General features: G+C 40.3%; 1 protein-coding gene across 20 annotated transcripts in view; it reads left to right on the plus strand.

Annotated features, from left to right (window-relative positions):
* Positions 1-27,309, plus strand: part of LOC119972793 (protein MTSS 1-like) — a 183,470-nt gene that overhangs the window by 61,497 nt on the left and 94,664 nt on the right. The window contains exon 1 of one of the 20 annotated variants that reach the window (XM_038810189.1): positions 13,461-13,642. The exons of the other annotated variants lie outside the window; for them this stretch is intronic. Within the exon in view, the coding sequence (XP_038666117.1) occupies positions 13,552-13,642 (91 nt within the window). The 5' untranslated portion in view covers positions 13,461-13,551. Of the gene's footprint in view, positions 1-13,460; positions 13,643-27,309 lie in introns of those variants that run through there. 20 annotated transcript variants of the gene reach the window in all.

Here is a 27,309-nt window from a genome sequence, read left to right on the forward strand (position 1 = left end):
TCAGATATTTTTATTAAGGCATTTGTATGAACATTAAATACAAACCAACACGAGAGTAAGAACAAACTGGAACAGGTCACATTTGTCATTTAATGTGCAGTGTGGCATGTTCAACCACAGTTTGCCTGTTAATTCATATTTACCTTGTGTTAATTCTTTAAAATTTTTTTTAGAGTACCCAATTATTCTTTTTCCAATTAAGGGGCAATTTAGCGTGGCCAATTCACCTAGCCTGCGCATCTTTGGGTTGTGGGGGTGAAACCCATGCAGACATGGGGAGAATGTGCAAACTCCACATGGACAGTGACCCAGGGCCGGGATTCGAACACGGGTCCTCAGTGCCATAGGCAGCAATGCTAACCACTGTGCCACATGCCGCTCGAACCTATTGTTAATTCTGAATGAAAATTGTTTTAATTCGTATAGTAAAGTTTAATTTATTTGTTTGAAATCTTGGGCTTTCAAACTTTGTCTACTTTAAACAAAAGGTTACTGGTCCCTGACTAGATTGTGACATGTAACACTGAATTGCATAATTATGATGAAGCTCAGAAGAACATGTACCCTCAAATTTGCAATAAATGTAAAATCTGACCCACTTGGTCTGCCACTTAGATATAATCAAATTTCAATTAGGTATCATAAAAGCAAAAGCTTCATGGTTTATATGAAAGGAAAGACTTGCATTAATATACTAACTTGGGCACCCCAAAGCACTTCACAGATAATGAGCTTCATTTGAAATGTTGTCATTGCTCTAATGTAAACAACATGGAAGTGGATTGTTGCTCAGCAGGTTTGCGATGAAGCAAAGGATCGTATATCTGTTTTACTTGTTAGGTGAGGGCATAAATGTTGGCTGGAATGCTGAGAGAAACCCCACTGCTCTTCAGAGTAGTGTAGTGGAATATTTTGAAACCACCTATAAGGACAGGTGGGGTTTCGGTTTAACATCTCATCTGAAAGATGGCACCTCTGACAGTGCATCACCCCATACTGTGCAAGTGCACGAGCCTAACATATGGACTGAATCCACAAGCTTGTGACTGAGGCGAGAGTGGTAACACTGAGTCCAGTTTTGACATCAGCGTGTAACAATTGCAATTGAATGGTGTGACCCCAGAGACTAATTACATTCCCTGACCGTGGGTTGGGTTTTGTATTTGCTGAATTATGAATACTGTATCTGGAGACTCTTCCAGAGACACTTCCAGATCCTATGGGGATCATATTAAAATTGTCTAAACCGTTATAGTGGCGAACTTACTAATGGGCTAAGCTGGGTTTGAACCCCTTCCCAAAAGTCAGGAGCTGACTGCTGGTGTATTGCACAATTTAGTCTCCTATTAAGATTATAGTTTTCAGATTTTTACACAATTTTGCAAAGTAACTGCTTTCAAGCAGGTCAGCACAGTGGATGCTTTCAATTTTTCTTGCAAATTCTTAAATAACCTTAAAATCAAAACCTAATGCTAGTTAGCATTGTTGCTTCACAGTGCCAGGGTCCCAGGTTCGATTCCTGGCTTGGGTCGCTGTCTGTGCGGAGTCTGCACGTTCTCCCTGTGTGTGCTGAGTTTCCTCCAGGTGCTCCGGTTTCCTCCCACAAGTCCTGTAAGATGTGCTTGTTAGGTGAATTTGCCATATTGAATTCTCCCTCAGTGAACCGGAGTGTGGCGACTTTCACAGGATTTTCACAGTAACTTCATTGTGGTGTTAATGTAAGCCTACTTGTGACAACAATAAAGATTATTTATTTATTTAATGCAAGAGAGGTTGTGCACTGTACACAAAATCTGAATAATGTTCAAACACAGTTCTGAGATTGCCAGATCATTGAGAAATGGGTCAGTCTTAGATTTGTAGTAGCATTTGCATAATTGTGCACTAGTGTAACATCGTCTAAAACTAATTTTTGTCAACCTTCATCCATGTGTGAAGTATTAGACTGAACTAAACTATCTTGTGTTTTCATGGTTTACATCACCTGTCAGAAAATCTCTTGAAAAAACTTTATTTTTGGAATAATATTTGCGTCTTATTTTCACGTCACATTTGGTGACGACTTAATTTTTAAAACCTCCATATATTTTTATTCTGTAAAATATAAGTTAATATTCATGCAAAATTGTCTCCACTGTGGACAATTTTAGAAAAGTTAATTGGACAGGATTCATAGAATCATAGAATAGTTACAGCACAGGAGACCATCTGGCCCATTGTGTTCTGCTAGATTAATGTTTTTTTTGGATTAATTTTAGATCATGGGCTAAAAGTCCCTTGCTGTAAATGTTTGCCATATTTATGAAAACTGAATTTAACCATGGAATATTTATTAAGTTTCAAGCTGCGTACTATTATTATGGGAGGCAATTAAGTGGGTTTCAGTTTCAAAATATTTCTTAAAGTAATTCTGAAGCTCATTAGGAGATGTACAGTACAACTTCCATATAAATGTTGCAATCATTACACATACAGTCTTTCAAATCAGAGTTAAATGTAGATGTCTCCATGCCAATACATTTAAAAAGTTGCTTTTAGGAACACCCATTTGGCTAAAGTACAACCGAAATGTGGTATTTTGGAAAAATGCGATATAAATAAACATTCAATTTTAATAGATAAAATTACTTCTACTGAGACAAACAATCTTAACAAGTGTTTACTGTCTGCATTTTGTTAAGCATTAGTGGATGTCAACTTCGCATCTCATTTGGTGTGAGCAGTGATGATTCAAGATCATAGACATAGGGACACATAGGTAGAATCAGCATTTTCTTTTCTCGTTTTGAAGTCATTGAAACATTTACATAAATTTGTAACTATTCACCTGAGTTCTTTTAACGTGGCTGAGTTCATGCGAGTTTCCACAGAATTACATGATTCCTTTCCAAGATCACAAAGCCACCTTTAATCCTTTTAGCAGCAGGGACACCCTCTGATGTGAGTTCATCTAGGAAGCACCACATTTAAAGATCTCTCCCTCAACCTGCATACTTTATAAGGGCCTTTATGTGTAGTAAAACATCCCAAGGCACTTCACAGAAGTGTTATCAATTGAAATCGGACACTTAGCTGGCGACTAAACTACACTCTTGTATACAGGAGCAGGAAAAATGTTGCAGCTGTATGGAATGGAATGTGTCTGCACATTTTACACATTGGTCGGCTGAACTGTGCCCAGCATTGTGCTTTTTTGCATGTTTTCAGTCTATTACATAATTACCCGGGAAACGGTACTGACAGACGTCCAGTGACATTCTGTCTGACCGAGTTTTTAAGTTCAACAGTTAGGGCTCCGGTTTCTGAAGTTGAAGTTGTGAGTTTAATTTCCTATTTGAGGTCGTGTTCAGCTTTGAATGCATGAACATGACGTTGTTAAAACTGCAATATTGAACCTGTTAATCTTTCCAGATGCTAACAATGGATGTGAAGAAATAAAATAATCAACTAATCTTGAGTTGCACTCTTTAGCAAGATCAGGGTAGAGCTGTTGTTTAAGGTGAAAACAACAGCTCAGTTTACAATTTTTACATTTAATAGTACAGAAGTGCCAACAATGAGTGTGACGTTTTTAAAGTAATTATGGAGAATCTTCTGAAAATGTGGCGTGGATCGTGATTGTCGGTCATTCTGTAAACGTGGGTCGCTGGGAGAAAAAGTTTGAAAAACACTGGCTTAAATCAATTTCAGAGAACAGTATTCTTGTTTTTAAAAAGGCAACTTCATATGGAGAAAAGGGGGAACAAGGCGTGGATAGCCTTTATTGAGATGGGATGGTTTAGGGTGGATGGGTCTGTGTTCACTGAATAAGTTGGAGAGGAAATAGCAAGTGGAAGATCAAAGATTATCTGCAAGCAGATATTTTGCTAATGGACAAACAATGGTATAAAATCTCTTGCAAGACAAATGTAAATAATTCATGTACTGTCTGACAGACATATGACTTTGAATGTCTGCCATGGAGCAAATAGAAAATAAATTATAGAATGCAAATAATGGTTTTTGTTAGCCATTGCTCCATTGCTGGAACTTAGAAGTAACTGAAAGACTTGTTTGGCTTATTGAAGTGAGCATATTGCGTTAACAGGCTGCTAGAGAATGATGCCCTTGTGTTTCTCCACATGCGAAAGCAAGATTATAAAAACTACAGGCTGATCAAGTGCCTTTTTTGAAGTATAGTTGTTCACAACAGAATGTTGCACTTCGTTTAAGCAATTATATATTTTTTTGAAAATCATAGTATATTTTGTAAATGCAGTAGTTTTCAATGAATGAAAACAATTCAGCTAAGTTTACGGTATTCCGAATGTAAGGACTGTGTACTTTTCGACCTTTATAGCGAGGGTGGGTTTCACATTTGTATCATTGACTAAACCAATTACATAGCTAATAATAAATATATAGCGGGCTCTATTTTACTGATCAAACTGATTAAATCCTGGCTTCGATTCTGCATTATTCAAGTGAAAAGATCAGTAAGTCTGCACTGTGGGAGCATGGGAGCGCAGAACTCTGCATGTGCACATTACCCTGATAAGATTCCACTTTGGTTCAATGTTCCTTGCATTTTTTTGTATTCATAACTATTATATGTATCTATACTTGGTGCCTAGTTAAAACATGTCCAGCTACTGAAATGTCAAAGCTCTGGAACAAGATCAAAATGAAGTTCCATCCTGTGACAACAAGCTGTTCCAGTTGGACCCATCCCATCTCTTCTCTCTTCCCCCCCCCCCCCCCCCCCCTATCCATCCCCATTCTTCTGAAGGGGAGGTAAGTGAGTCGTTATCACTGGATGGATATGTGACAACCACATCAGAAGTAATGCTGGTAGAAGTCTTGGTGTAGGAAGGTCTTTTACAGGTTAATGCCACAGGAGAAAATTTGGGCAATCTAGTGTCCATCTTATCCCCTCTGGTTGTAAGTTAACAAATTAAAGATACTGGCTCGTTGTTTCCCTCCAGTGAATTGTTGTAAAGCTCTTGAAAATACCAGTTTGAAAGATACCAACTGCTCTGTTGAAAATCGTTTACTGAAAATAACCGTGTGAGACTGCTCCAAAAGCATAATACAATTATATTAACTTTACCTGTTTGACAAAGGGTCACCTGGACTCGACGTTTTCACTTTTCTCTCTTCTCTCCTGACAGATTTGTTGGGATATTCCAGCAGTTTCTCTTTTGGTTAACTTTACCTGTATTGGGCTGCAAGGTCCAGATTTTTTTTTCTAATTCTGATTGAAAAGGAGGATACTTTCTCACACCTAGACTGGATTAAAACTTGATGAACTTCAAATATAAATAACCTATGTTAAGATGCACAAGAGTTGCTGGATAGTTACCAAGAGGGCTAAGGATTATCATTGATGTAAAAAACCCATCTGGTTCATTTAGTGCCTTTTGGGAAGGAAATCTGTTAGCCATTATTGGTCTAGCCTACATGTGACTCCAGACCCATAGTGGGAGCTGCAGTGGTTAGCACTGCTCCCTCACAGCTCCAGCAACCTGAGTTCAAGTTTGGCTTTGGCTGACTGTGTGGAGTTTGTGTGTTGTCCCTGTGTCTGCGTGGGTTTCCTCCTAAAGTCCAAAGATGTGCAGGTTAGGTGGATTTGTAATGCTAAATTGCCTATTAGTGTCCAAAAAGATGTGTGGTTTAGGTTAAGGGTTATTGGGTTAGGGTGGGGGAGTAAGCTTGAGTGGTGTGTTCTTTCGGTGGCTTGGTGTAGACTCAATAGGCCGAATGGCCTCCTTCAGCACCGTAGGGATTCTATGATTCACAAATGTGGTCAACTCTTAACTGCCTTCTGCAATGTCCTAGCAAGACACTCAGTTCAAGGACAATAAGGATTGGCACCAAATGCTGGTTTTATTAACGACGGTCACATTCCATGAAAAAATAAAGGTAAACGACAATATTGTTGCTTACAATTGATTGTTGTCCCAGTTTAGAAGGATACTCTGCATGGTGTACACTACATTGTGCTAATTGGTTTGTATTTCAATAGCGTTTCTCACCAAGTTAACACCATACGTGGCTAAGAAGAAACTAGTTGATAATTTTAGATGAGACTGATGAGAACAGTATTCTGAAGCAAATTACCTCTATATACCACGTGCATTTAATGACCTTGTCTTCAGTCATTTTAAGAAATGAGTTTCTCTGTGCCATGAAACTAGTGCATAGTTGAATAGTAGTATTTGCATGCAGAGAGAAGACAGGTGTTGCACCCCAGGAACGAACATTTCCGAAGAGCAAATCATTAACCATCTGCTCACAAGTAGAACTGTAAACCAAGCAATAAAAGTACTACACATTATTGATGGCGTACAGCATCTTATTTTTTTGAGATGATATTATCCATGCAGCATGTTTCTTTTGTGTCCACACTACAGCATGTCAGCAGAGAGCATAAAGCACTTTTATGTTGTTTCACTCCCTAGAGAGCTGCATTCAGACATTCATAACCTCCGGGCACAAGTCTCCCATAGTTTATTTCTTAATACTGCTGTCACGCTTGTTGGAGATGACTTTTGAATGTGACTGGCATGTGAGATGTGAGAGCTGTTTTGCAACAAAACCCCAGTTTCGGTTTGCTCAAATTCATACTGCACCAGATTACTTCTGTCAGTGATTTAAATTTTTTTTGTGTATAATAGACTCATAACTATATAACAAAAATGCTTTCCTTTCCCATTGGTCAAATAGTAGCCTTTTTGCTCTGCATAAATACATGTTTAAGCACTGAAACTAATACTTTTTTGATATTGACCATGTTCGTAGTTTAGCACCGATAGGCTGGTTTATGTTCTATGTGAAGCTAGGTATTGGGAAAGGAAATCACTGCACACAGAAAAATGTGCAAGGAATCTTAAAAATTTACAGAACTGTGAAATTGGCAGTGTCTGATGACATCTGCAGCTCGGGAATCTGATTCCCTTTATGTTTAAGCAATGCCAAATGCTGGAATACAGTGGACCTGCTGTTGATTGCATGCTCGAAATACAAAATTGCCTATAGTGTTATTGTGGTATATTGAGGGAAGGGTTGGGACTTGGGGAAAGCACATTATTGGTAATTGCACAAACTAATCATTTTATTTCCCTCGGGTAGAGTGAGAAAGAAAGACCAGACTGCTTTTGGAAAGGCATTCTTTTTTGAGGACTGTTTAATGCAATCTTTCGCATCAAAATGAGCTGTAGTATACCAGCTTCATAGGGTATTTGTCCTAATTGTGTAGGTCTGCAAATTAGGATGATTAAGTTTAATACAGAACTTCACAGTTTTGCTTATCCTAATGGTCCCCTGAAGTTTATAGAAGAAATCAGTAACGCCAACAATTTGTTTACTTACAAAATATATGGGCACAGATTCCAATAATCTAACAAGCAATTAACTGGAAGCTGAATAGCATTATGACATTATGGAAATCACCGATGCTCAGTTTGGGTTCCGCCAGGACCATTCTGACCTGATTTTGTTACAATCTTGGTCCAAGTATGCACAAAAGAGCTGAATTTGAGAGGTTAAAGCATTTGATCCAAGTGTGGCATCAAGCAGTTCCAATAAAATTGAAATGGGGAAGAAAACTCCCCACTGCCTGGAGTCATATGGAGCACTAAAAAAGATGGATGTTAGAGACTAACAAACTCAGCCCTCAGACCAGGATGCAGAGATTTATCAGGGTAGTGTATTCAACCCAACCATCTTCAGCTGTGTCAGCAATGATCTTCCCATAATCGGGCAGATATGGTGATACTTGTTAATGTTCAGTTGCATTGGTAGCTCATTGGGTACTAATGCAGCCTGCTTGCATGCAGCAAGATCTGGAAAGCATTCAGCTTGGGCTGATAAGTGGCAAGTAATATTTGTGCCACAAGGTGCCAGGCAGTGACCATGTCCAACAAGAGAGAGTCAAACCACTTCTCGTGGACCTTCAGCAGCATTTCCATCATCGGATGCCCCACTGTCAACATTCTAGGTGTGGTCACCATTCACCAGAAACTTAACTAGAGCAGCCTCATAAATGCTATACGTGCAGGAGCTGGTCAAGGGTTGCATATTCTGCAGCACATTGTCCATCTCCTGACTCCCTGAAACCTGTCCACAATCCACAAGGAAAATATTAGGAGTGTGGTGGAATGATCTCCACTACCCTGGATGACTATTTGATTGCATTATTGGCTGATCCCTCATTCTTCATAAACTTGAAGTCATCCAAAACTTCTCTTGTGTCTTCGTTCGTAGCAAGTTCCCTGACACTCCTGTACTCATTCACCTACATTAGCTCCTGGATAATCTATTTGGATTTTAAAAACTCATCTTTGTTTTCAAATCCCTCTAATGGCCTTGAACCTCCCTACCTCTGTTATCTGCTCCAACCCCAGAACCTTCTGAGACATCTGCACTCTTCTAATTCTGGCTTTTTGAGCATTCCTTGTTTTGATTGTTCCACTATTGGTGGCCATGTATTCAATTGCCTGGGCCCCACGTCTGGAATACTTTCTTTCCACTCTCTGCCTCTCTACCTCACTTTCTTCCTTTAAGACACTCCTTAAAACCTATCTCTTAGGTCAGATGATCCAAATCTTGGCCAAATATATCCTTGCATGGCTCCGTGTCATACTTTTAAAATGCTCTTCTAAGTGCCTTGAGATGTTTCATTACATTGAAGGCACTATATAAATTTTGTTCTCTTTGAGTGCATCTTCAACAACACTGAAGAAGTTTGGCACTCTTTTGGACAAAGCAGCCTGCTTGATTGGCATCTCTTTGAGCTTTTTCTCCTCCCCACTACTGGACAACTCGCCTGCAGGATGTACCATTCATAAATTGCACTGCAGCAGTTCACCAAGGCTTCTTTAACCGCAACTCCCAAACCTTTGACCTCTGTCACCTCGAATGGCAAGGGCAGTTGGTTCATGGGAACACCTCTTGCAAGTTCCCTTTCAGGTCACACACTATTCTGACTCCTGGAAATATTGTTGTTCTTTCACTGTCACAGAGTCAAAATCCTGAAACTCCCAAACCAACAGCATTGTGGGACTATCTGCACCATGTGGACTGTAGAGGTTCACTTCTACTTTCCAAGGGTAGTTGAGGATGGGCAATAAATGCTGGCCTTGCCAGTGACACCCACATACTGTGAACAAATTCAAAAAAAGTGTGGAATTGCTTAATCATTACTTTAAGATTTACATCTCCTTCTCTCCTAATGTTTTCAACTATTGTATTCTCCTGAAGTACAGCATAAGCCATGTTAACTGGGTGTCCCAATTTTAAAAGAAATAGAACATGGATAAATACAGCGCAGAACAGGCCCTTTGGCCCACGATGTTGTGCCGAACTTTTGTCCTAGATTAACAAATTAATCTACACCCCATCATTCTACCATAATCCATGTACCTATCCAATAGCCGCATGAAGGTCCCTAATGTTTCCGACTCAATTACTTCCACGGGCAGTGCATTCCATGCCCCCACTACTCTCTGGGTAAAGAACCTACCTCTGACATTCCCCCCCTATATCTTCCATCATTCACCTTAAATTTATGTCCCCCTGGTTTTGTTCCACCCAGGGAAAAAAGTCTCTGACTGTCTATCTATTCCCCTGATCATCTTATAAACTTCTATCAGGTCGCCCCTCATCCTTCTGCGTTCTAATGAGAAAAGGCCGTGCACTCTCAACCTTTCCTCGTAAGACCTACTCTCCATTCCAGACAACATCCTAATAAATCTCCTTTGCACCTTTTCCAAAGCTTCCACATCCTTCCTAAAATGAGGCGACCAGAACTGCACACACTACTCCAAATGTGGCTTAGTACAGCTGCATCATCACCTCACGGCTCTAAATTCAATCCCTCTGCTAATGAACGCTAGCACACCATAGGCCTTCTTCACAGCTCTATCCACTTGAGTGGCAACTTTTAAAGATCTGTGAACATAGACCCCAAGATCTCTCTGCTCCTCCACATTTCCAAGAACCCTACTATTAACCCTGCATTCCGCATTCATATTTGTCCTTCCAAAATGGACAACCTCTCACTTTTCAGGTTTAAACTCCATCTGCCACTTCTCAGCCCAGCTCTGCATCCTATCTATGTCTCTTTGGAGCTGACAACAGCCCCCCTCACTGTCCACAACTTCACCAATCTTCGTATCGTTTGCAAATTTACTGACGCACCCTTCAACTCCCTCATCCAAGTCACTAATGAAAATCACAAACAGCAGAGGACCCAGATCCCTGTGGTACGCCACTGGTAACTGGGCTCCAGGCTGAATATTTGCCATCCACCACCACTGACTTTATCGGTTAGCCAGTTCATTATCCAACTGGCCAAATTTCCCACTATCCCATGCCTCCTTACTTTCTGCATAAGCCTACCATGGGCAACCTTATCAAATGTCTTACTAAAATCCATGTACACCACATCCACTGCTTTACCTTCATCCACATGCTTGGTCACCTCCTCAAAGAATTCAATAAGACTTGTGAGGCAAGACCTACCCCTCACAAATCCGTGCTGACTATCCCTAATCAAGCAGTATCTTTCCAGATGCTCAGAACTCCTATGCTTCAGTACCCTTTCCATTACTTTGCCTACCACTGAAGTAAGACTAACTGGCCTGTAATTCCCAGGGTTATCCCTATTCCCTTTTTTGAACAGGGGCACGACATTCGCCACTCGCCAATATCCTGGTACCACCCCTGTTGACAGTGAAGACAAAAAGATCATTGTCAACGGTTCTGCAATTTCATCTCTTGCTTCTCATAGAATCCTTGGATTATATACCGTCAGGCCCGGGGGACTTGTCTATCCTCAAGTTTTTCAAAATTCCCAACACATCTTCCTTCCTAACAAGTATCTCCTTGAGCTTACCAGTCTGTTTCACACTGTCCTCTCCAACAATATGGCCCCTCTCATTTGTAAAAATGAACAGAGGTAGGAGGGAAAGAGGCTAAAATGGCCTAATTTTCCCTTTTAATTTTAGCGGAAACCATTCAAAAAATAGTTTAGCAGATAGACACTGCATCACTTTGTGAACCTGTCATGGCACCTTATTAGTACTGGGTGGTGCATGAAGTCTGTGATGTTACATTTGACCGAGAAATCAAGATTAACAGAGCTGCCCAAAATAATGGCTGTTGAACTACAATTCCAAACCAACAGATGCTGATACTTACATCATTAACCTAAATAATTTTTACAGTCACCACTTTATAGTTGCAAATTTAAATTTCCTGTTTTGAATATTCACAATTGTTGCTCCTATAAATTGAGAAAATCAGCATTCCCTTTATAAATAATCTAAGGAAAGGAAATGTATTTCCTGTTCAGATTGAAATGTAATGTGGAGAGGGACTGCATAATTTTCAGTATGCTAATGATTACTTTGAAGCCTTAAACCCATAACGTCATTTGATTAACTGTAGGAATAATGAAGGAGCTGCTTCCCCCTTTCCCTCTATTGGGAATGCTGCTTTGAGCACAATTTCAAAGTACTGCTCTACATATGTGATGGTGTTACATTTCCAATTAACAAGCCATATGTTTTCATAAATGGCACGTTTATGGATTCAAGACCAATGTAGAAGAATGTTTTGATAAACTATGGTGAATTAGGTTAGGGATACCAAGCAAAGCTTTTATTTAGGTACATGTATACACACATAATACATTGTAAACTTCAATATCAAGAGTTAATAAATCCGTTCTGCAGCTACATTTGATACATACACTATTGTAACGGCCCAACTTATATTGCGAAAACCGGAAACTAGCAGGTCAGTTGACATCTGTGGAAAGAACAGGAGCTTGCATTTCATAGAATCGCTATGGTGCAGAAGGCCATTCGGCCCATAGAGTCTGCACCAACCCTCTGAAAGAGCTCCCTAGCCTAGGTCCAATCTTTGGACTGAGAGGAAACCGGAGCATCCAGAGGAAACCCAGACACGGGAAGCATGTGCAAACTCCAAACAGACAGTCACCCAAGGTCCGAATCAAACCCAGGTCCCAGGTGCTATGAGGCAGCAGTGCATGCCACTGTACCATCCACATATGTTCAGGGAAAGGGTCTGGATCTTTAATGTACACTTACCTGTTTTCTTCACAAATGCTGACAGATCTAGTCTATATTTCCCCAAATTTCAGGTTTCTGCTTCAGACTTCCAGCACCTACTTTGCTTTATGCAGTTGTATTCTGTTTAGACCTTTGGAGCTGAATGTTTATCTGAGTGTGAAGATGTGCTATTGGCCACACTTTGATGTTTTTGGGGGGAGGAAATCCAATTTTCCTCCACATTCCCGTCCCCATGCCATTTTCCACTGGCCTTTTTATGTGTTGGACAAAGGTAATGTGCAAAAAGCACCTCCATCCTTACCCAGGCCAGATTTCCTCCCACATTCTATTTTTGCCTGGTGGTGTGGGGTTTTGGAAGCCCATTAAAAGCAAGCTAAGATAGAGAGTTGTCACGAAAATGGGAAACTTGCTGAGGCGTCGGCAACATTCTGAAAAAATGTTTTGCAACAAAATATCACTTTTCAGTACTATATTGTAATGGAGATGTCTGCATTTTTAATACAATGGTTCTTCCAGGGGATCTCTCGTGCAAAGGTTAATTGATCTTTACATTGTCCATTCTCCATTTAAATTATACAATAATGCAGTGATAATGTTATGAAATTCCCTGTCACGCTGTGCTGTCATCTTTATACTGTGATTTACATGGCGTGACAGTCCTGTCTGATTTTTTTTTTGTTTAAAAATCCTTTTTGTGACACCTGAAAAATATCTAGCCACCTGTTCCATTCAATTGATTGACAGGAACTCTGCTTAGAAGTTGGAATGAGCACTTTGTTTCCATTGCAGAGTACTCAATATTTTGGACTACTGTGACTATTATGAATACTTGGCTGAACTTCAAGTACTGCTGGGTTGCAACACATTAGGCGTTCCATTCATCTGAGAATGAAAGTTTTTGAGAGGTTATAATAGACTGTGACTTAGAGATGGTTTTGAGTTTGTTAACACGAGCTAATAGGACTACAAGTATTTTTGTACCCACATGGCAGAATGATTAATTCTTATCAATGATGGTGTGTTTGATTGATGAAAGCTTTTATTCTATTGAGAGGTTTATTTTATTTCAAGGACTGTTAGATATTTTCCATTGATATTGCATGGAATCTATAAATACATGATGGATGCTGGGTGAGTGGCTATGAAAGATAAATTGGAGTGCGTGGGGTGGTGATGGGGGTGAAGGGTGAGGTTTAGGGCATTTTAACTATGCTGAAGCAAATTAATGCCACAATCATTTTAAATATCCTTGATCAAAATTAATTGGAAGTACTGGAACTGTGGTGCTGGCTCTGAGGTCCGTTGCTTGCCTGCTCAGCAGCCTGCCTCTACACTCCTCCAGTACTGGTTCACGGCTTGCAAACTGCATTGCAAAGCCAAACTCTGCGGGGAAAATACAACAATCCCAGGCAAAGTCGCATATCCGTTTAGAGTTCAGTTTGCAAGCTGCAAAATGGTCAGACTTACAAAATGAATGCCCAAGAAGAAATTACAGTCCTTGGTCTGTACAGTAAAAAGCCTGTATCTTTTATGCCTGGTTGAAAGTCATTTTTGGTGTTTATGGGGTATGTTAAATTTATTATCTGGTATACATTGCATTTAAACATTTTGCACATTGCATGTAGGTTTCCATGTATTGTAACCTATACACAGTTTACCATTTATAATGCCGTAAGAAGTTTGCTTTCGTTAATTTGCTTTCACCCTGGTGTAGTACTCTGCAGGCTGCTGCTTTGTTTAAGCGTGTGACCTACATACTGGGAAAATGGCTGGTTGCTAGATACTCGCATTGCTTCTTCAGAGACTGACTTGGAAAAGAAATCTAAAGGGCACTTTGAGCCATTCCAACCTATTTTTAAGTACTCTCAATTGATTGCTTCTATCTAAGATGTTTTAAATTATTGTGGCATTGATTTGTTTCAGTATGGCCTGAAATTTTTAAGATCAAAAGCTTGATTTTTGGCACTGAGCCATGAAATATTGCCAGTGTGTGTAATGCTCTTGGTTTTTTTCCGCTGCTTGATGCCAGTATTTCTTCTTTTTTTCTTGCACCCTTCTCTGCCTTTCTCACCCATCATCTCCAATTCTATCAAAACTGCACGTCCACACTAATTTTGTTTTGTGAAGCTTTGAATACAGGAAGCATGAAACACATATTGTGTACAGAATTGACTCCTCGTCAGCGCACAAGCTCAGCTGTTTTGTTTAAACCTGTTCCATTTTAGTTTTGTTTATCCCTCTCTCAGGAATATTGTTTTTATAAGCAATGCAAATCGAATTGCAGAACCCTTTCCTGTTCAAATAAGAGTGGTAACCAGAGTGCATACCCTATTTACACACTTCAAATATGACAGCATAGTAATTGGGGTCCGTGGGCTGTGGCATGCTGGAGCCAGTTGGAATGCATTACTCCCATTCAGTTAAAATTAACTAACAGACCTGGGATTGAACCTGATTTCTTGGTGTTTAAATTTAAAGACCACAACCATAGAATCATAGAATTTACAATGCAGAAGGAAGCCATTTGGCCCGTCGAGTCTGCACTGGCCCTTGGAAAGAGCAACTTGCGTAAGTCCACACTTCCACTATCCCCGTAACCTCATAACCTAACCTGCACATCCCTGGACACTAAGGGGCAATTTAGCATGGCCACTCCACCTAACCTGCACATCTTTGGACTGTGGGAGGAAACCGGAGCACCCGGAGGAAACCCACGCAGACATGGGGAGAACATGACAGACAGTGACCCAAGGCGGGAATCGAACCTGGAACCCTGGAGCTGTGAAGCAACACCACTGTGCTACCGTACCGCCCACATTAAATCAGTGTCACACATTATTCTATTAGGGAGTTAGAAAAGTGTGTTTTTTTGGAGGCAATAGATTATCAGGTGTAACATATAGTATTAGAATTTTCTCTGCATTGGATGGTTGCGCTGTGTCAAATGAGTTTTCTTTGGCTAAGTGTTTAGAACGGTTTTGGCTAACTGGATTGATATAGTCCATGAGGGGATATATGCATCTTCCTGTTCACCGCAATTCTGCAGCTGCTGTCATTCCTCCCTTCATCCAGTTTTTTATGAAGTCCACCTATCCAGTCCACCTCCGATGTGACCTGATGTTTCACCACCTTTTGTCACCAACAGGAGACTTAACCTGCCTTTCCAGTGGTCATATTTTTAAAATTTCCGCATCACTTCAACTAAATGTCTGAGATGCTTTACTTTAATTTCCCTGTGGAAATGGGCTCTTCATCCTGTCCAGCAGACACTCATGATACTTTGACACATTTCAATAGCTGTAATTCTCTTATCAGCCTTCCAAGGGTCCAGGTCTTGCAACCATATCAGGACTTTTGCTTATTCAAGTGAATAGCAGCAAAAGTATCCAGTTCACACTCTGGTTTGAGTTTTTTCTTCATCACATGTCAGCAAAAATAATTTGGAATTAACTGCTGCCATAACAGTTTATTGCTTTTGAAAAATAAATTGAGAGTGTTGTGTTATGTAATTTGGAATAACATAAGCTGCCACTTGATGCAGTTTTAAGTAGAAGATGCTCCAGACTTTGAAGTGAGTTCAATGTGTTTTATTGAACTATTAGCACAGTTCTCAATGAGTTCGACACTCTGCTAATCTAAATGTAGTAACTCAGTCTGACTGAACCAGCCTTGCTCTAAGCCATGTGCTGGGGTGTGTCCCTCTCTTACTCTGTCGATGTTGGTCTGTGGAAGCAGGCGGGGTGTGAGTGCCTCATCCCTTTTATAGTGAGATACCACCCCTGAGTGTCCTGATTGTTCATTGGTCATGTCCTATTCTGTGTGTTCATTAGCTGCATGTTTGCATATCATGACAGTACCCAATTATTTTTTAATCCAATTAAGGGGCAATTTAGCATGCCAATCTACCTAACCTTTGGGCTGTGGGGGTGAAACCCATGCAGACACGGAGAATATGCAAACTCCACGCTGACCCGGGGCCGGGATCGAACCCGGGTCCTCCGTGCTATAGGCAACCACTGCGCCACTGGGCTGCTTCTAACAGTTTATTGCTAATACTCCAAAAATGAAATATAAAACTTGATACAAATACAAAATTCAAGAAAAAAAATCGCAGATATAGCCATCCATTTGTAATCATTGGAACGGCCACAATTCTTGATCTTCGCTTTACTCCTCCCCGCATGGTCCAGTTAACCCAAGAATGTATATGAACCACCCATTTCCTGATGCTTTTAACACTTTTATAGTACAAAGAACCACTCGTGCTGTTGCGGCTCACCTTCCAGCATGACCCATGCAATGAGCGCACTTGTACTGTGAAGACAATCTGGCAGAATGAACAACTTGCATTTACATAATGTTTTTAATGCAGAAAACATCAAAAAAATAAAAGCATACAGACTGGGACCCCGGCAGCATTACGAAAAAAGGCATCAATCTCCCTGAAACTCACTGTTCCTCCTCCCACACTACAATAGCCCAAAGTCACATAAGTTGCTGATCATCATCTCCAGCCCCCATTCCAACTGTGCTGCCTCCTGCTCACAAGCATGTTCTTTTTCGTTACCTGTAAAAGCAGTAATGATCCTTCCAGTTTCCTGCCTTCGACCTTGAGGCCTGTTGACATCACTGTGTTACTACCTGCTGCAGCTTGAATTTATTTTGCTAGCTTCTGTCCACCAAAGGTAGTCCTGAAATAATGCAGAATTGTTGTTCAGATAGATCCCAGAAACCACTGACCCCTGAATCAAGAGGGCGGCATGGTAGCACAGTGGTTAGCATTGTTGCTTCACAGCACTTGGGACCCGGGTTAGATTCCAGGCTTGGGTCACTGTCTGTGCGGAGTCTGCACATTCTCTCCATGTCTGCATTTGTTTCCCTGGGTGCTCCGGTTTCCTCCCACAATCCGAAAGTTGTGCAGGTTTGGCCATAGTGTCCAAAAACGTTAGGTGGGAGGGTTACTGGGTTACGGGGATAAGTGGAGGTATGAGCTTAAGTAGGGTGCACTTTCCAGAGCTGGTGCAGACTCGATGGGCCAAATGGCCTTTTTCTGCACTAAATTCTATGATTCTATAACCATATAACCAAAGAATAATCATATTATCTCTGAAAATGTCATTTTGAATGGCAATTCACAAATTCTTCTCGTTGTGCCAAAAATTGAGATTTACAGCAGTGCATTTATACAGTCATAGAATTTACAGTGCAGAAGGAGGCCATTCGGCCCATCGAGTCTGCACCGGCTCTTGGAAAGAGCACCCTACCCACGCCCATACCTCCACCCTATCCCAGTAACCCCACCTAACACTAAGGGCAATTTGGACCCTGAGGGCAATTTAGCCTGGCCAATTCACCTAACCTGCACATCTTTGGACTGTGGGAGGAAACCGGAGCACCCGGAGGAAACCCACGCACACACAGGGAGAACGTGCAGACTCCACACAGACAGTGACCCAAGCCGGGATTCGAACCTGGGACCCTGGAGCTGTGAGGCATTTGTGCTAACCACTATGCTACCGTGCTGCCCTTGAAAATAAGCTGTGAAAAAGCGCTTTGGGAAATCTGTCTATAAACCCGACTCCAACAATATATTCCATTCTTCTCTCTGCAAAAGGTGAAGTAAACGATATGACCCTCTGAGCATTCTTAAATTGTGGATTAAACCTCATCTTCAAAGCCCTCATTATCCACTCTGCTAGCTGACTGTCAACGTTTGGAGGCTGAATGATCTTATCTGTGGTAAAGAAGGAAAATAAATATGTACGATTCAATTACTTATGTCAAGGGCTGACATTCTCGGGGACTAGCAAGAGCATACGTTTGCTAATCATGCAAAAGCATTCTTCTTGATATCACTGTTGGTACCCCAATCTATGTGTTTGCAGAAGGCTGTTCTGATGAGTAACTATATTAATGCTGCCAAAAAGGGGATATGAAAAAGGACTTGCGAATAAGATTGGGGAGAACCCTAAGATATTCTATAAATACATTACATTAAGGGAAGAGGTTAACTAGGGAAAGAGTAGGGCCCTATAGAGACCAAGAGGGCAATCTGTGTATGAAGTCGCAGGACATTGCTACGGTGTTAAATTACTACTTTTCATTGGTTTTCACTCAGAAGGAGGAGGTAGGAACAGAATTCAGGAAATGGGACTGTGGGGACCTTGAGCAGTTTGACATAGGAAGTGAGGAGGTATTGGAGGCTTTGACAGGCTTAAAAATAGGCCCCCCTAAGCCCGGAGGAATCCCATGCTGCTGTGGGAGGCCAGGCAGGATATTGCAGGGACGCTGATGCAAGTTTTTAATTTCTCTCTGGCCACAGGGAAAGTGCCAGTGGACTGGAGAACAGTTAATGCTGTTCCAATTTTCAAGAAGGATGGTAGAGATAAACCAGGGAATTAGTGACTGAGTCTTATGTCAGGGATAGGGAAACTATTGGAGAACGTTCTGGTGGAGAGAAATAATTTCCACTTGGAAAGGCGTGGGTTGATTAGGGATAGTCAGCATGACATTGTCAGAGGGTGGCCATGCCTAACAAATTTGATAGAATTCTTTGATAAAGTGATCGAATCTGTGGATGAAGGATGTGCAGTTATGTGGTTTATATGGATTTTGGCAAAACCTTTTTACAAAGTCCCACATGGGAGACTGAGAAAGTAGAAGCTCTATGATATAGATGAGAACGTGGGAGGAATGATGAGTAAGTTTGCAGATGGCACCAAGATTGGTAGGGTGGTTAACAGTGAAGAAGAGGGTCGAAGGTTACAGGAAGATATAGATGGGTTGGACGGATGGGCAGAGCAGTGGCAGAAGGTATTTAACCCTGATAAGTGCAAGATGATGCACTTTGGGAGAAGAAAGAGGACAAAGGCATATGTAATGAACTTTAAATTCTTCTTTCCACTCTTCAAATTTCATTTTGTATCTTCAAATGTGTCCATTACATTGCTCACTACTTAAAAGATTTGATTTAAACAGTAGAAAATAGAAATGCTGAGGTTTATAGGACAGTTTTGGTTCAAAATTATGGGTAAATACTACCCCACATAACCTAAAACCTAAGTTATTTCCAGGTCTAGATGGAGAACCAAATATACCTGGAACTGTGGTACAATTAACATTATTGAGGTAGTGTCAGTTCCAAGCATTCAACAATTTTGGTGTTTCCTAGGAGGACAAGTACCCACTTGTCAAGTATGCCTGGTGTAGTATAATTTCACTGGTCACAAGACTTTGTTTAATATGAATTTGATATCAAAAGTTACAATAAGAATTCCTATATACGTAGTTGTATTTTAGAGGTTGTGCGGTGCAATGGTGCAAAAAAATATTTTTGAGCAGTCTATCAAGCACACTAAAGAATATAGTAGTCATTAATCTAGGTCTTTTTTTTATTCCAGAGAGCAGTCGAGGCTGGGTCATTGAACATATTCAAGGCTGAGTTGGGCAAATTTTTGATCTACGAAGGATTATAAGGGTCAGACAGGAAAGTAGATTTTAGTTCATGATCAGATCAGCCATGATCTTATTGAATAGCAGAGCAGGCTTGAAGGGCCAAATAGCCTATTGTTATTCCCATTTGTTATCATCTTAAGACACTAGAGTTGATCTGTGCAAGATGTGATTGTGCTGTGCAGATGACTCTGAGCATTCTTCAGCCACGCTGGAAATAATATGCCAATAATTGTGAAATGAACATGGCTGCCTTTGAGGCAAATATAACATAATTTGTTATGGCTGTCAGTATGATCAAATCATTTTATTTTTTTTCCCTGTGATGGGAAATATTTCAGCCTTAAACACGGTCTGTCAAATTGGGCAAGATTTGTTATAAACATGTACTACAAACCTCAGATACAGTGGAATTTTGTTTGTCTTATTGTAAGTCGCATTTAAAAGAGCTTCTAAATTTTTGGTGGGGAAATGTTTGGAGTACTTAGCAGTAAATGCATATGTTTATTGATGACCGAGGGCTTAATTGCAGAAATGTCAAGTTCACATGACAGATGAAGGAGACTAGTTTTGTATTATGTTGACTGCCGATGTGGCAGCCTTCATATGTTTTTGACATTTGAAATTCTCAACGCTTGGCAGAGGGGACGAAAGGAAAATTGATGCAAAAATTTGTACTTTAAAAAAAACATGTGTTTGAGTATTTTATCCATTGTTGATCTTGTTAGTTTTATTTGAACCTTTCTTACCCCTGCAAAACGTGGTGATAAGGATGGGGAATGTTCTTTTCTGAGGGTTTCTCCCCCTCCCTCTTTCCCAAACAACAATGTCATTACCATATCCCAAGAAACCTAATTTTGGGATAGGGTGGGTTGGACTGTAAATATGACTATCTAATCAGTTGTTACTGTGATTGGTGTGGCCTAAGGTCTGCTGACTCTGTCCCAATATGAGTTGTCCTTCTCCAGCAGCAATTTAGACCTATGCCTGTCATGTGCAGGAGCTGAATGAGTTAATGATATCTTCAGCATCTTGCTCGTGGTTTTGTACATTTAACTTGGAAGAGCAAGAAGGTAAAGGCAGTATAAAATTCCTGGTGATCACAGGGAAAGATGAACTTTGGTCACCATCTGGGGTCTCTTCCAATGAAGCAGAAGCATTTGTTTGCATTGTGTTGACTCATGGAAAAAAAACATCAGTTCCATTTGGGAGCCTTTATTGCAACAGAACTGTTGCTTTGTTGTGGCCCTGCACCATGAACCCAGTCTGAATGGTCTGGTAGACCAGTATTTTCTACATGTTGAGTAACCTGCAGTTCATTTTCATTTGGCATACCTGACAGAATGGGCATCGGTGTAATTCTGGGCGTCCTGCAATATGCTCACAGCAACACTGCTCACTGCCACATACCGTAACACACAAAAATGAAAATATAGAAGATTGAACCATCTTTGGTTTCATTTTTCACTCGGGTGGCACAGGGCTTGCATTTGAAATTCTGCAACTTGAAAGAGGGAGATGACTAGCCTCAATCGAGAGGTTGGGGGAGGTGTTTTGTTGGGCTGAAGAGAGGATGAGTTAGCATCAGAAATTCCATGGAATCTTGCAAGGGAGAGAAAAAGTCTGTGATTGCATATTTGCAACCTTAACAAAAACGAATAATATTCAAAGGAGCACAAAACTTGGTCGTAATTGGGGCCAATGAAGTTGCAATGGAAAAAGAGATTGAGAACACAAATTGGAAAAGCCTTTTCATATATCCTGCCCAGATGTATAAGAAATGGTTGTGCATTTAAGAAGCAGTAATTGTGTTGGATGGATTTGGCCTTGTATGGTCAGCTTTTGTTGAGGAAAAAAATTAATCTTCGTGATGAAGGGGGAAGCTAAGCTCTTTACCACCTTAATTAAGGATAAATTAGAGTTATATTAGGTGTCAGTGCACTTGGCCACAAATGTCAATAAGATCAGAGAGCATTTATTTACACATTGGCCTTGTGACCTGAAGTACAGAAGTGACCATGTTTGCGCACTAGCTCTCAGCATTTATATTGTTCAAAAGGGTCTTGATGGCAAATCCTAAACCTACAAAACATGGTTCAGCCTGTGGTTTTCACTATTGCTAGAACTGCAGACCACTAAATATGAAACTGCCGGGTGGAGACAGCACAGCTAAGAGCTGATAATTGATTATTGGACTTGCAATAGTGTGATCAAGTTGTGCACCTGAAGACTTTTCTAAAAGGCATTGAATAAAACCAAGATATTGTGATTCAGCCATTGCATTGTATGTAGCATGTATTGAGAAAAGGCTTTATGATAAGTGAATGATGAGCAAAAGAGTGCAGAAGGATTAGATTCTCACTGGAATGAAAAAAAAACCGGTTCAGTGCAGTCCTATTTTTCTTCACCCAAAGGGAGGGTTATTAATGTTAGAGAACAGAATATTTATTTCACTTTTCGCATCCAGTGACCAAATTGGGCATGATGTGAGCAGCTGTCCTGATTGAACCATGATTTTTAGCCTCCTGCCTGACTTCAAGAGGTCTTTAATGCACCAGTGTGACACTTCTACTTTCCACATCATTCTTTCTTTGCCTCTGAGATTTAGTTTGAGCTAAATTTATTTTGTGTTTTAGGCCCCTGTCCAAGACTGCCAAAACTTATGTGGGATCCTTCTGGCCCATTAGCCAGAATTAGCAACAATCAATTTGTTTCATAAAAAAACATTTTTTCAATTTTATTTTATGCATGTGTATATAATTTATGTATTGGTGATCTTCATACAATGAACACACTCGCTATCATCAGAATTTACATCACAAAGGATTTGCATATCTTCCATAAATTGTATTAGGTGTGGTTGTGTTTGGAAGGATTTCATTCCAAGTACTGCTGGGGGAGGGGACTAAGATAAGAGAAGTAGGACAGTAACCAATTGTAACATTTCTGGAGCAAAACTTGAAAAGTGGCAAACTGTGATTGATGGCTGCTATGAAGAGAATTCTTTCCCCCAGTTTCCACTGTTTCGTTCAATCAGAAGGTCATATATTTTTTTTTAAAGCAGAAGTGACCAGATACGCCATTCTGAATGGAGGCTAGTTGAAGCTCCATGTAAGTTACCTTTTTCCTGCTCCATCAAGGTTTCCTGCTACATCAAGGTTTAATGTGCCATTTAATTTGCAAGTTAGTGTTTGATGTAATATCAAAACTTTGTGTATAACTAGCTTGAAATCGGGGCACCATGCAGGTATAAATTCTGTTTATTGTGCCATAGGCACAAAACACTCACTGGAAAATATATTATGAATGACCCAAATAATTACATTCCAGCATATGACTGTTCACAGCCATGATTTTATGGACCCTGAGAGGGGTTTCCAACCACGTATTTAAATTAACACCTTTTTTCACTTCTAACAACACCCAACTTTACCCAATGTCGGCTCACCTGATGCTGAAACTCTTGTTCATGGCTTTGTTACTTTCAGACTTGACTATCACAACGTACATGTGGTCTCCCCTCATTCTATTCTTCATAAACTTGAGGTCATCCAAAATTTTGTTAACGTGTCCTAACTCGCACCAAACCCTTCCCCACTTGTACTTGCATTGGCCTGTTGTCAAACATTGTCCTGTTAAAATTGTCCTTTCTTTGAAATTCCTCCGTGGCCTCTCTTTTCTATCTTTGTAATATCCTCCAACTCCACAATCATCTGAGATATCTGCATTCGTATAATTCTGATCTCTTGAACATTCCTGATTTTATTCTCTCCCCAATGGTAGTCGTGCTTTAAATTGCCATTTGGATCTTTAGGAGAGTGCCTCTATCTTGTGGCGCCCTCTCGCAGTCCACGTGCATGAGTACTGCTTCCCTTTCCCAGTGGGGCTGTTGGTCAGTAATTTGGACCCTACTTAGCCCAACCAATGTACTGTTCTTCATCTTTCATTGGATTGCCAAAGCAAATTCTCTACTAATTGGCTGCCTCTCGGAAAATTAAGCTGGCAGGCTCACTACCAGAATACACGTGCTCAGGTTGCAGAAATTGACCTGACGTCACATTGCAGGTGTTCATGGGATAATTAGGCCTTGCATCTCCTCATGCCTGTTCTTCACAATTAAACGGTAATATCTAAGTAAACAAGTTGTGTTCAGAATACAGCAACTGAAATTCCGTGATGACCGAGATTAGCTGGATTGCCTTTGGGGATGGTGGAATTTGGGTCAGAAATCAGTTTTATTTCAACAAATAAATTCTAAATCAAATTCCACTTGGGTGGCAGTAGTTGGGGGAATGTCAGGGGACTGATTATCTTGCACATAAATCAAAATTACTGATCTTTACTAGTATTTCTGGATCATGATCACTTATTTGAGTGGCATGCTGTTTTTACCCTGTGAACAGAATGGTGCTCATGTCTTTGCACCTTTTGTAGCACAGGTTGCCCTCTTCAACTTATGGTGATAACTCCATCCCAGGGTCTGCATTGCTGGTCATGGACAAATTGAGGCTCTGCTTCTGCTGGCAGAAAAGCACTCAATAATTTTATTCCCACAACATTTATTTTTTCACAATCAAGTTCATTGAGTTTTCTTCTAAACCAAGAATGGAACACTTCCAGCTTAGTTCAATTATAGCAGTAATATTTTTTTTAATGGTTTATGGTTGCTCCATTAGCACAACTGTTTCCTTTTATAAGATTCTACAAATTATTTCCAGGTTATTAATTCACACGGCAGCAGCTTCTGGATATAAAGGAGCATTATTTAGATATTTTGCTGTCTTAAGCATCCAAAGTACATCTGGAAGTAGCAGTCCTATCTGTCTCCCTTTCTCCTATATCACTGGTACTGGACACTGACTCAGCATGGCTACTTATCAGGAAGATGGACGAAATAATAGCAGTCAGATTAGTGAAGCCCTATTCAATTATTCTTTGTAATGAATCTTAAGATTGCTTGGAAGAAGCAACTACATGGGGACCTCTAGTGGAGGCTTCCATTACCAGATGCTCTTGTAAGTTCCAGACTTTTAGGGAGTTGTGAAGCAAGCCCCTGTGCATTGCAAATGTTGCTCATATGATCCCATTGCCCCCCCCCCCCCCCCCCCCCCCCCGCAAACTGCCAGCTGCATATTCTGTTAAATGCTGGTATCCAATATCTGATCTAAGACATGCCTTACAAAATCCAGACCCAGGTGATCCCTATCATTGAGCCAAAGGAGCTTTTTTTAAAAATGGTTTCTTAATGTCAAACCCTTAAGTCATGCATGTTTTAAGTTGTGCGTGTACCCTGATTGCTCCATTTGGTTTGAGTAACAGTTGTGCATCAAGGATACTATAAGGCAGTACTTGTTTAATGCAAATATCTTGTGGATCATACAGTAATGTATTTTTGCATATGTGCTGTTCAGTCTCATCATTCATGATCTAATCATTGAAGCAGATCATTGTTCAGAGTTTAGTGCTAAGCTTGAGGTACCTAGGAATGGGGTCTTCCAACTAATAGCCTTGCTATGTCGATATCAAGTGTTTTTGACCTTGCTTGTCACAAAGGGTTGGTTTGCTGCTTTGCTGTCAATAGGGGCTTTTCTAGATCACGTGGGCATTCCTAGCAAGTTGTTGAGTGGCATTAACAAATGTAGATGTCCACTGGCTCAGCTGGATAGCTGCCTCAATGTGTGCAACGCTGATGTGAATTCCTAGCTAATGTGGGACGGGAAAATGACTGCTGCTTTTGCAAGATCCTGAGGGCGAAGATGCTATCTAAAATGGAAGATTTTGTAGCTTGAACTAAATGCCCATTTACTAGTTGCTGCATTTGTACACTTTTGCTTAATTGATAGTTGTGCCAACAAATCTTACTTGTAGACAGTATCCTTTAGTTATCAACTGCAGCTATGAATACTATTTTTAGTTAATGAAATAAGAATCTTCTACGAATGCTTATTATACAAACTGCAGCTGTTGAGCATTCTCAAGTCCCCGAGGCATTTATGAAATCCATGGTCTCTGTTGTTGAATGCTATACACAAAATTTGGAGTAAGGAGTTTGATACAAAGGGAAGCTTATCTTAAAAATTATATTGATTCTCAAATTTAGTTCACTGCCAGATTTAAGGTGTGCTGAAACATAAGACTTAACTGCACGAGTTGTTGACTTCTAACAATATGTTAGTTTCTATGTTCGACATCGCTGCTGTGTTTGGCCACACCATTTCAACCTATATTTCAAAGTAATTCATTACTTTATGCGTTGAGTTATTTTGAGGCAAATCTCTTCTATTTTGCTCTTTCGCCCTTGTCTTGCCCTTTTCTACTTCTCTTTTCCTTCTATCCGAGGCTGGTACATAATGCTTCAGCAATACATGTGATTGTTTAGTTTTTAGTTTGATTTCACATGACAACTTTAATTAGTGTTTCCAGCAGCAGTTTTATTTTTGTAGTCATCCAGTTTTGAAGCATTCCTAACATGGAATCCATTGTATGTAGTTGTTTACATTTCTATACAGTGTTTCTTTGTTGGGACAAGTGCAACAATGGCAGACCATAACGCTTGCATCTTGGTTCCAAATTTTCTTAAAGGATCTGACATATTGATGACCAACTTTCCTGGCGTATCCTTTTTTTTTTTTGTGAGGTCAAATGTTTAATAATATCTTTCTGATAAGTGCTTCTGTATTATCCATGATTGGGAACATTTCTGTAGCATGCGAGTTAGGTGGTATAATAGAGTGCATGCAGTCACAACTATAACGAGAATAGATGTTTCAAAACATGCTAGTTGGTAAGAGCAAAGAAAGATTTTGTGTTAAAAATGTAATGTTCATGTGACTGCATTACAATATTAGTTGAATAATTGCTGGCTAATTTTAATGGCAGATATTCCTTGAACGGCAAGATCCTGAAAAGTCACCCACTGTAGCCACCCCTTTGAATTTCATTTTAACAGTTCAAAATTTACTTTCTACCTATTAAGTGTGTAAAAAAAAAACAAACCAAATGTACCTGATTTTTAAGCCACAAGCTTCTGTTATATATTTGCGTATCTTCCGTCTGGGTTCTGATTCATTAACCTGACCATTTCAGCACAGCTATACATAAAATGTATGATTTTATTGTAGGAAAACTTTGATAGCAGTGGACGGGTTATTGAAATTATCACAACTGAAGCCCTGTCACTAATCATGTTGGGCCAGCTGCATTGACAGTTAATAGACAAATAATTATTAGGGTAATAGAAAGAATTTACTCCAAAAGAGAGGATAGGTGTCCAGTCGGTCATTTTGTAGTTCCCCAAAAGACAGAAGGACTAAGTCTGACCATGCAAAATTGATTTATCGAACAAATTTTAAGATAGTTATGCTACTACAGGTTATCCCAACCAAGGATATTGGCTGGCTGTCATAAAGATAAACAATGCATGCTTTTATGTTGCCATATAGTTTCATGTAGTAAAAGGTTCAAAGTATTCTTGTTCAACTCCTCAAACTTGTTATTTTCAGAAAGTAGTTGTTCAGCATGGTTGGGTGGGGTGCAGCTGGATCTCCTTCAACCCCACTACTTCCGAAACAAAGTTGACATGGAGCTGACTTGTTAAACAAGGGCTGCGTTGGATCCTGCCCCTCATTGGGGCAGAGGTCCTGCCCTCGGGAGCTGCTGGCCTTTGGGATTGGCCAGCAGCTCTATCAGTCCTGGCAGCTCCAATAGTGCTTTAGTGACCCTTTGCCAGGACTGCAAGAACAGGAAGAAGGCCCGTGGATCCCCAAAAACAGGTCAGTCC

This window comes from Scyliorhinus canicula, chromosome 10 (assembly GCF_902713615.1).
Source record: "Scyliorhinus canicula chromosome 10, sScyCan1.1, whole genome shotgun sequence".
Lineage (NCBI taxonomy): Eukaryota > Metazoa > Chordata > Chondrichthyes > Carcharhiniformes > Scyliorhinidae > Scyliorhinus > Scyliorhinus canicula.